Source organism: Phoenix dactylifera, chromosome 18 (genome assembly GCF_051530095.1).
Source record: "Phoenix dactylifera cultivar Ajwa chromosome 18, Ajwa_hap1_PhDact_Kaust_v1.1, whole genome shotgun sequence".
NCBI classification, from domain to species: domain Eukaryota; kingdom Viridiplantae; phylum Streptophyta; class Magnoliopsida; order Arecales; family Arecaceae; genus Phoenix; species Phoenix dactylifera.
In genome coordinates, this window is record NC_143207.1 from 12,703,522 (window position 1) to 12,715,000 (window position 11,479).

Here is an 11,479-nt window from a genome sequence, read left to right on the forward strand (position 1 = left end):
TGGTGGACTAGCTGAAGAAGGTTTTGGGTTTTCATGTGAAACATTCCTCTCCTCTTCTTCATCTTCCTTATTGTTACCCTCCCCAACCTTATTATCTATTATACGTCCACTCCTTAGGGTAGTCAAAGCATTGGCTTGCTCATGATTTAGTCGGGTTTCTTGAGCCACATATTGTCCCCTAGGATTACTCATTGGTTGACTTGGAAGCTTACCTTCCTCTCGTTTATTTAATGCATTGGCTAGTTGACCCATTTGGGATTCTAGCTTAGCAATTGATTGTGTGTGAGAGTGCAATAGTTGTGTATTTGCCTCCAAACCTTGAAGGGCAGTCAACACCTTCTCCTCAAAGGCTGTATTTCTTTGGGTTGGAGGAGGAGGATGCTGAAATTGAGTTGAGGGACGGTAGAGATGAAAATTCTGAGGGTTTTGAAAATTTTGGGGGAAGGGTTGGGAGGTATTAGAAGCTTGCTGCCTCCAAGAAAAATTTGGATGATTCCGCCATCCCGGATTATATGTATTGGAAAATGGATCATTACCCGGTCTGGGCTGTGTTTGGGCAGCATTGATGTGTTCTTGCACGAGTTCGGGATATTGGGGTGCTGAGGGGCACTCATGAATAGGATGCGATGGGCTAGAACAGATAGCACACACTTGTGCTTGGGAAGAACTAACGACCTGTCCTCCTATCATTAGTTGGTCAATCTTATGGGACAATGCATCTACCTTGCTAGACAGGTCCATAGAATGACTTATTTCACAAATGGCCCCTTTTCTTTGAAAATTCGGGGATGCTTGACGAGAACACGAAGCATGGTGGAGGGAGTTTTCATTAAGATTTTCAAATAGTTGCCATGCTTCATGCTCATTTCGAAGCATGAAAGTCCCCCCGCATGCAGCATCGATCATCTGACGGTTTCGTTCCGTCAAACCGTCATAGAAACATTGCACTAGCTGCCACTTAGGTATTTGATGATGAGGGCATTTACGGATTAGGTCCCTAAATCTCTCCCAAGTTTCATAAAATTCTTCTCCCTCGGTTTGGGAGAAGCTTGTAATGGCACGTCTAAACTGGTTCGTTCTTCCTATGGGAAAGTATTTTTTAAGGAATTCTTGTTGCATTTGATCCCAAGAACGAATTGAGTTAGCTTCTAAAGAATTCAGCCATTGTTTGGCTCTATCTTTAAGGGAGAAGGGGAATAATCTAAGTTTTAAAGCATCATCAGTGAAATTTTGAATCTTGACAGTGGTGCAAATCTCAAGGAATTCATCTAGGTGTTTATATGGGTCTTCATTGGTGAGCCCATAAAAAGATGGGAGCATTTGGATCACACTAGACTTTATTTCATATTGTACAGCTGCTACCTCAGGTAATCGAATGCAAGATGGGGAAGTATAAATAGTGGGAGTAAAGTATTCCCTCAAGAGTTTGGGTTGTTCTTCAGCCATCTTAAGAGGTGGGGATGATCCTAATGTTTTGATCTTAGCTCGAATGTTCCTAAGGGTTCGTTCTATTTCAGGGTCAAAAGGTAATAGATTTTGTACTCTAGAACGACTACCGTGCATACACTAGTACTTGATCAATCAAGCATGCAAAGCATATCAATCCTAGTCTTTGTCCTAAAATCACTAGACAGCTCCTAACTGGTTTGAAGAGGTCACCTAAGCCTCCAATCCGGTCTAATGAACCGAGTTGACCAGGTAAGCTCCCAGGTAAGTGGAGGGGTCACGATGCGTTCGCAAAGGTCCCACTTAAAACCCACTTGCCTCGAACAGATGAACTGTCTCCCTTATAGGGACAAAGCTTGCCTAGACATCAACTAAGCCACAGAGCGAAATTGGTGCAACTTTCGGTGATCTTCGTCCTATTGAGCTCGAATGTCCCTAGGAGCCAACGTCTAATTGATTTTAATTAAAGATGACACTATGTGAGATTGAGTTCACCTAAGTTGGGCAAGAGTCCGGTGATGAAATCCGGCTCTTATCTTGTTGGGGTGATTGCCCTTACTATGTGCAAATTGATTTGTGTATGTGTATCAAGCATGCATTCACAATTTTGCTATAATTAAAATCAAACAATCACCACAAAATTTCAAACCAATAATTAATTTAAATAAGAAAAGTTTAGAGGTTACCAAAGGGAATTTCTCCAGCAATTTAATTTTTTTTTTTTTTTTTTTTTTTTTTTTTGCAAACCTCTACAACATTTCTTTTCCGGCAGTTCTCCTTTTGATCATCCCAGATTTTTTCCTCGATTCCTGATCAAATAATATAAATAAAAATTAGTAAGGGAGAAAAAGAAGATAAGAAAAGTAACAATAATAGAAATTTTTTTAAAAGAATTTTTTTTTTTTTTAATTTTTAAATAATTTTTTAATAAGAAAAATAACTATGCTAGCAATCCCCGGCAACGGCGCCAAAAATTGATCGGTTATTTCAATTTTGAAAATAAACCACGCAATAGCACGTATCCTGTAGGATAGTGATTACGGGTGTCGGTCCACAGGGATTGGAGACAAGTTATTTTTCTTTTAAAAATAAATCAAAAAGAAGGATTTGCTAACTTGATTCAACTAAATTAATCTATGAGTACGAATTGAAATTTAATCAAAGTAAATAGATCTAGGGTTTGGAATCCACCACATAGCATTGCATCAAGGATTGTGTTCTTAATTTTTATCTTTTGGAAGGCATGCAATTTTTGGCTATAAGCCTTTTAAAATAAAAACATAAAGAGTGTTAGGAAGATCCATCTTCGGTATAGCATGAAGTGTCTACCTAAGTATGCTAATCTAGGATGCAGCACACTTCATCTTCCTAGGCATGGATCATCTTAGACTACTTTAGCAAACATGATTAGTAACTAGCATGCTCAAAGTTTAAATATCATAAAGGAATATTTCATTGAAAATAAGAATTTAAACAAGCTCCAAAATAACAATAAAAATAAGAACTACAATGCCCTGATACATTGCTAGGGCTTCATCCAGCCCTAGACTAGATGTTTAGCCGAGCATGGCTTCCGGACGACCTCCCATCCTCAAATGAAGTTGATCACCTCCCATAATTCCCAAAATATCCAAGACTCTTCTCTTTCCTCCCCTCTCTCTTCTTTTTTTTATTTCTTTCTCTCGGCTTTCTTCTTCTTCTTCACCGAAACAGAGCCCCCCTGTTTCTTTCTTCTCCACCGAGCCTCCCTCCCCTCCGAACGCCTCAGCCCCCTCCTTTTATAGCTGTCCGGAGTGCTCGTTCGGGAAGGGAGAAGAGATCACGGCCGGCTGATTCCGGGGCGTGATGCTGGAGGGAAAATCGCGGATGGATGGGGCGAAAGGCGTCAATCCATAGGAGAATGGCCGGATCTCGTGCTCCTTGATGGCTAGAAACGGAAGGGGATGGCTCCGGATGAGGGGTGCCGCGGGATCGCTGGGAGGCTGATGCGGAATGCCTGGATCACGGAGAAGGGGAAGGAGCTAGAGACGGACGCCGATCCGGAAGGAGCTGGGACGAGGGCGTGGATCTCGGATTTTGCTCGCTAAGAACGGCAGCTGTGAGGAGGCGGGGATGCAGGCGGATGCCTGATGCGGAAGACGCCCGGCTGGCTGGAAACGTTGCTGGCTTTGCTGGTTGATACGCACGGTGATCGCGGAGGAGTTGGTCTTCTACTCGCTCGGAATGGTCGCTGGCTGCAGTGCGGGATCGTCGGGATCACGGAAGAGGGGCTGGGAGGTTCGGTGATTGCGGAGGATTTGGAGACAAGCGTTGCTGGCACGGGATCTGGCACGCGGTGGGGACGCTGAGGATGCGGACGGCTTGGCACGGTGGCTGTTGATGGCTGGGATTCCGGGATTGATGGCGTGAACGGGAGAAGATGAGATGGGTTTCCTTCTTCGGGTGCTTGATTGGAAGCGGGAGCTTGGATGCTGACGGCTGGGTGGAGTTCTTTGAACGCGGAAGCGGGGGAGGATGCGGAGGATCATGCGGCTTGTTCTGAAACAGGGGAAGAGAAGAAATAAAATAAAATAAAATAATGTGGAAGATGAATACGGGAATGAGTAGGATGTTTGAATTTTTTTATTATTTATATTTCTTCTTCTCTTCTTTTTTTTAGAAAAGTGGTTGGGGTCCACTCGGGTAAGTTGGAAGGGCTTTGTTCTGAATCTAAAATAAAGAAAGTTTGGACACGTGGAGAAAATGGGAGAGGCCTTTGTTTTGCTAAGTTGGGAAGCTTGGTGCACACGGGAAATATGACGTGGACAAAGGAATGGGTAGCTTCATGCACATGTGGGAGAAAGTAGTCCACACATGGAACAGATTGAGACTAGTTCGTGAATGGGATGACTCGACCTGCACACACATTAGACTAAATTAATATAGAAAATTAAACCAAACTTGAATTACCTCTAATAATTTATTCAAATGAAATGAGAGGGGAAACACATTTTCTTTTGTTAATATTTAAAATATGTGCATAACAATAGTAATAAGTGCTATGTAAAATAGATAAATTTGTACATTATTTAGCACTTATCAATTATATTTATAGTATAATACAATAATAAAAGTATAAAATATTATAATTATTAGTATAAATTAATTTCTCATAATATAACATAATATTAAATTATTTAAAATAACATATTAATGTATTATAATGTAATATAATATAATATAATATAATATTTATAGTATAATACAATAATAAAGGTATAAAATATTATAATTATTAGTATTAATTAATTTTCCATAATATAACATAATATTAAATTATTTAAAATAACATATTAATGTATTATAATGTAATGTAATATTATATAATATTTATAGTATAATACAATAATAAAGGTATAAAATATTATAATTATTAGTATAAATTAATTTCTCATAATATAACATAATATTAAATTATTTAAAATAACATATTAATGTATTATAATGTAATGTAATATAATATAATATTTATAGTATAATACAATAATAAAGGTATAAAATATTATAATTATTAGTATAAATTAATTTTTCATAATATAACATAATATTAAATTATTTAAAATAACATATTAATGTATTATAATGTAATGTAATATAATATAATATTTATAGTATAATACAATAATAAAGGTATAAAATATTATAATTATTAGTATAAATTAATTTTTCATAATATAACATAATATTAAATTATTTAACATAACATATTAATGTATTATGATATAACGTATTATAATATTATATTTATTGAGAATGATAGTGTTATTTTGATGATTAACAAGCATTTAACAAGAGTATGTTATAAGTTAAATCGATACTTCATTTATAAGTTCATTACTCTCAGTATATTTGTATAAATTGATATAGATACATTTCATTGTTTATATGAATGAATCTAACCTTGAGATGCAGTAAAGTGTGGATTGAGTCGACCCAAAGGATGATTAGGTCAACCCCGGCACATCAAGAAATCATTTGGCACACTTCTGCAATAAATGGCACAGATGAACAGTGAGTTGGGTCGACCCAAGGAAAGCATGAGTCGACCCAAACATCAAGATCCTCAAACAACTCAGAAAATGGTTCTCTGGATTTACTGAGAGGGTCGACCCAAGAAGAAGTTGAGTCGACCCAAGTAAACCTTGAGTTGACCCAAAGAAAGGTTGAGTCGACCCAAGTGAAGAAAGGCTGAAATTCAAGATTCTGAATTTTCTGAAAGTTGGGTCGACCCAAGAAAAATTTGAGCTGACCCAAGGTTTGAGTCGACCCAAGAAAAGTTTGAGCTGACCCAAGGTTTGAGTCGACCCAAAGAAAGGTTGGGTCGACCCAAGGGAAGGAAGGCTGAATTTCAAGTTTCTGTATTTTCTAAGAGGGTCGACCCAAGGAATGTTTGAGTCGACCCAAGTGAAAGTTGGATCGACCCAAGGACAGGTTGAGCCGACCCAAACACGGGCTGAAGCATAACGGCTAGTTCTGCAGATGTACTTTTTGTCCTTCCCAAGGTCAGTAACGGCTAGTTTTTCAAATCTAACCATTGGGGCTTGACCAAAGGATGTGGGAAGCTATTTAAAGGGGCACTATTCATCAGATAGAATAACTTTTGCAAGGAATATCAAAGAGCACACAAGAAAACAAAAGTGCCCTCATCTTCTTCATTCAAGAGCTTCATTCAAGAATCAAAGAAAGAGGTTGAGCAGATTCAAAGAGTCATCAAGAGCTCCATCCTCCCTTGAAGAGTGAAGCATCCTTGACAAAGAAGAGAGAAGCCACTTCAAAGCGATAAATATTTTCTAACTCTTCTTTGTAGTTAATATTGTTACATTTGCTCATTTAGGAGTTTGAATCTTTCTTTTTGTTTGTCAAACTATTTGTAAAGGTTCGTTGGTGAACCCGTAAAACCAACAAAGGTTTTTGGTGAACCCGGAAAACCAAAGTGTAAAGGTTCGTTGGTGAGCCCGTAAAACCAACAAAGGTTTTTGGTGAACCCGGAAAACCAAAGGGTAAAGGTTCGTTGGTGAGCCCGCAAAACCAACAAAGGTTTTTGGTGAACCCGGAAAACCAAAGTGTATAGGTTCGTTGGTGAGCCCGTAAAACCAACAAAAGTTTTTGGATTGTGAGCCCGGAAAACAATCCAACTGTAATCCGCAGGATTATAGTGAATTCCCAAGGGGTCGCTTGGGGAGTGGACGTAGGTGCTAAGAAGAGCACCGAACCACTATATATTGTTGTGTTTGTGTTGTGCATGTGCTTACGTTTATTCTTACAATATCTTCCATCTTTGTTCTAGTTTAACTCATTCAAATAATTTAAGAAAGCATCCACCGCACTTAATTAAGAAAACTTTTAAAACACCAAAATTTAGAAGAAACCAATTCACCCCCCCCCCCCCTCTCTTGGATTGTCACCTTGGGCAACATTTATAGTAGGTGATAATGTATTATGGTATCTCTCTAACAATTTTTCTAGTTAGGTGATAAAATTGATTAAATGATTACTAGATGTTTAGACGAGAATCACATAGATGAAAAATTATTTAGCATATTCTACGTGCGTACTTCAATAAGGCTTGGAATATACTTCATATAGCCTGGCACACAGTTTAGCCTTTCTAACACACAATTAAGGATTGGACACAATTAATCTAGCATGGTATACATATATCTTAGCACATAGTTAATCAAGGATTGCACATAGTTAATATCCATCCTCTCTAACTTTACCTTGTTCATACTTTTTTACATTGTTGACGTAGTAGCAACAAAAATACAACGAACATTCATGTTTGGTCAAATACAAAATAAAACAACATGTAGAATTGCACTGCACTCAGAAGTCACCGAGCTATAAGTTGAGAAGCAATATGATCACGCAAAATATCCATCTCACGGTTACCCAATATTTGGCTTTGCTCTGCACTCAGTTCTTCCTGTGGTTCATTAATCTCTAAACAATCAGAAGGGAGTAGATCCTCATTATCATCATAAGGCTGAAACTCCAAATCTTTGATTGCATGATTTCTAATAAAATTATGAATAGCCATGGAAGCCACCACAATTTGGACTTGTTTATGATAAGAAAAGTTGGGCATGGTACTCAACATTCTCCATCTACTTTTCCAGCATCCGAATGTCCTCTCAATAGTGCATCTCAGGGAGGAATGTGCATGATTAAAGATTTCATGCATACCCTTTAGTTGACTTCCACGTCGAAAATCTGGTAAATGATACCTCTCCCCTTTGTAAGGCCCCATATATCCCAACATGTGAGGATATCCTGCATCCACCAAATAATATTTACCTGCATATATATATATATATATATATATATATATATATATATATATATATATATATATGAGTTAGTATTTTAATATATTTAATGAAAGTTAAAAAAGTATACTTGCGATCATAATATATTTAATTAATATGCATACGTCTATATTATAATATATTTAATTAAAATGCATACCTCTAGGTGGGTGTGGAAATTGGAGCTCTTTTCTGTGTATAGCATCTAAAAAAATACGAGTATCATGAGCAGTACCTTCCTATCCAGCACAAACAAAAGTGAAATGCATATCAAAATCACAACAAGCCATAACATTTTGTGTAGGAATCTCTTTTCGGCCAATATATGGTACTTGTTTGGATGGAGAAATTTTCACTGGTATATGGGTGCCATCAATTGCTCCAATGCAGTCCTTAAAATAAGGCCACCAACGATGATCATTGCGGATTTTACTTGGAATATTTTTGAACTCTTTATCCAGCGGGCTAATAATATCCTTGGACATCCTTAAAACAGCATTTAAAACATGGGTGAAATATCTACTAACTGTTTCTCCGGAATGTTGAAATCTTTCTTGAACCATCCTATTCCCAAACCCATGTCCTAGAATCATCAAAAACATAGACACCAGCTCCTCAACAGGAATATATCTAGAAGCCTTTAAACCATATTTGATTTTCAATTCCATGCACAGATTAATAAATACATGTTTTTCCATTCGAAATTGTTGTTGGCATCTATATGGATTGCCATCTAAAATTTCTGATACAAACTTGTATCCGGTTTGATAAGAGGTCCTACAAGGCTCTTTTTCAATATATTTTGTGTAATATTCAGTAACCATACCAACAGTTGCAGTTAGTAGAATATTATAATTATCATCATCAACTATCTCATCTTCACTGGAATAATTCTCCTCAGAACTATTGTCAATGCTGCCCATACCTGTAGAAAACATATTATGCAAAAAATAAAACATCTGTAGCAAATAAAACAAATGATATATAAACATATAATGCAAATACATATTATATCACAAAATCATAACATCTATAATATCCATAAAATCAATAGCATCCACGATACATTATCCAAGAGATACCACAAATACATATAGTCCATCATCATTCTATAATAGAAGTTCATAATTAAAACTACAAAACATATTGCCATAATAGTACGTCAACAACTACTTATGTAAGTTTGACATTCGCTTGAGCCATTCAATTCGAAGATTGGTATCTCGGAGTGCCATAAACATCTCTCGATGTTTTCTTTTAAGGAGCACCTCAGCAGCAATCAAAAGCAGTTCAGGTTGTGCTACCATCTCAGGCATCATATGCACTACGTCCATCACCTCATCGATACTACGTCCAGGTTTATCAATCATCTTGGATGGCACTGTACTTTTCTTCTCCACTGCATCAATAAGACGACTCAATTGCTGAGATAGTTGTGCAGCACCCCCAACCTTCTTGCATTTCTTATCATGCAAAGTAGAGCTAACTCTTTTCTTTCCTCTCTCTTGGATAGCATCAGATGCAAGAGTAAGGTTAACATTAAAATTATCAGTGGGAACATCATCAATTTTATATGCAATCATATGATGGTCCTCATCTGAGTCACCTAAGCCCTCAAATGTATCATTATTAACCCCATCCAACCTCTCATATACTTCAATCGTGTCCTCAACATCCTCCTGCACCAGTAAAGCTGGTGCCCAGGCCCCCTCCCCAGTGGCACTAGTACCTCTAAATAACCTATCCAATTTTATTGCATGTTGTAGACCACGTTCTCGAAACATAGCTGCATCAGGAATCTCCTGCAAGTTAACAATATATAGTTGTCAATAGTAGTTTATAGGTTAGTATAAAAAATCTTACAAATATTAAACTAGTGGCACGTGTACCTGCAATTTTTTTTCCCACCATGCATCTGGTGCATCTATTGTATTTCTAACAGGATCCCATCCAAGTCCTGTTTCCTTTCCCACCAATTTCATCCAAATGCTCCAATTTGCTTTCAGGTTATCCCACTTATTTTTAAATTTTTTGTAGTCATATTGATTTCTAGTCTTCTCATTGAATTTCTTAATTATATTGGCCCACCCTAACCTATTGAAATGTGTTCCTGGGCGATTACCAGCTTCAACTTCACTAATACATATATCGATAAACTCCTCTATCAATTTTTCATTCCAAATGGCCTTCCTCTTCCTTCTCTTACGAAAAGGAGTCTGACGGCTAGGGTTCTTGGCTCAAGCAGATTTTTTAGGTTTATAAAGGGGCAAGCTATGTAATTATTATATTTTAATGTGGGCATTTTTGTCAAAAATAGAGTTTTCCGAAAAAGCTGAAACAGCTTCCTCCCAAAAGCTCCAAATTGGAGCTTCTGCCAAAAAGCTATTTTCAGCTTCCCGCAAAAGCTGAAACAGTTTCTTGGAAATTTTACCAAACACACTTTTTTCCCTAAAAGAACTTTTGGAGGGCCAGAAAGTGCTTTTTGGCCCTCCAAAAGCTCCCCCAAACAGGGCCTAACTCTGGCTTCATAGTGGATTTAGCAATAATTTATTATTTTTTGATTTCTAACATATTGCTCCATCACCTAAAGTGAAAACATAGCCACTAATAGACAAAGAATCACTTGAAAAGGTGTTCCAATTGGCATCATTGTACCCTTCAAATACAACAGAATATCTTTAGCATAATAAACCACAGTGCACAGTTCTTTTCGAGCATTTCATTAAACAAGCTATAGCTTTCCAATGCTCCATATTTAATTTACTAGTGAACTTTGCTAGCAATCAAACAACATATGCAATATCAAGCCTAATGCAATCTGTAGCATATCTAAGATTACCAATAATGCTAGTACCCTCCTTTTGATCATAAATATCATTCTCATATTTTGTAAGAAATAAATGCATATCAGGATCAGAAGCAATGCTAACTGGTTTGTAATCAAAATATTGATTTTTTTTTAAAAAAAATTCTATATAATGAGATTGGTCAATAAATATGCCATTGGAAGTTTAAGTAATTCTCATACCAAGTACCATATTTTCCTTGCCTAAATCTTTCCTATCAAAATTATTTCTAAGTAATAATTTTGTTGCATTTATAATTTCTAAGTTAGAGTCAAAAAAAAATTAAAAGATCATCAAGATACAAACACATTATCACATAAGCATCATTAATAGATTTACGATATATGCATTTTTCACTGTCATTTACTTTCAAACCATTTGAAAGAAAGCGCATACCAAATTTTTCATTCCATTGTCTAGGTATTCGTCTCAAATCAAATGAAGATATAACTAATTTTGTATACCTTATTTTAATTACTTGGTATGAAATTTTTTTAGGCTGATCCATATAAATTTCTTCTTCTAAATCTTTATTCAAAAAAATTTTCTTTACATCCATTTGATGTATAGACAAATTATGAATAACGGCTACAACAATAAGTAATCTAATAAATGTAACCTTGGTGTTTGGAGAAAATATATCGACAAAGTCAATATCTTTTTTTATTTTTTGTTTAAACCCTTTAGCTACTAGCCTAGCTTTGAATTTTCCAATTATTCCATTGGGTTTCAATTTTCATCTAAGTATCTGTTTACAACCAATTGACTTACAATATAGGGGTAAGTCCACAAGTTTCCAAGTATTATTGGAAATTAAAGAATCCATCTCATCATTGATGG

General features: G+C 36.4%; 1 protein-coding gene, 1 non-coding gene and 1 pseudogene across 3 annotated transcripts; 1 reads left to right on the forward strand and 2 right to left on the reverse strand.

Annotated features, from left to right (window-relative positions):
* The first annotated feature begins 964 nt into the window (after positions 1-964).
* LOC149750936 (small nucleolar RNA R71) lies at positions 965-1,070 on the forward strand. Its single transcript, XR_016399047.1, has one exon. It is a non-coding gene; the product is annotated as a small nucleolar RNA R71 (small nucleolar RNA).
* A 6,059-nt stretch (positions 1,071-7,129) lies between these two features.
* On the reverse strand, positions 7,130-8,943 carry LOC149750937 (uncharacterized; annotated as a pseudogene). Its single transcript, XR_016398982.1, has 2 exons — positions 7,954-8,943; positions 7,130-7,782 (listed from the first exon to the last, which is right to left on the reverse strand). The product of XR_016398982.1 is annotated as an uncharacterized LOC149750937 (transcript).
* A 19-nt stretch (positions 8,944-8,962) lies between these two features.
* On the reverse strand, positions 8,963-9,775 carry LOC149750938 (L10-interacting MYB domain-containing protein-like). Its single transcript, XM_089928406.1, has 2 exons — positions 9,683-9,775; positions 8,963-9,595 (listed from the first exon to the last, which is right to left on the reverse strand). Exons 1-2 carry the CDS (start codon positions 9,773-9,775, stop codon positions 8,963-8,965), a joined length of 726 nt encoding a protein of 241 aa, XP_089784532.1.
* Positions 9,776-11,479: the final 1,704 nt, after the last annotated feature.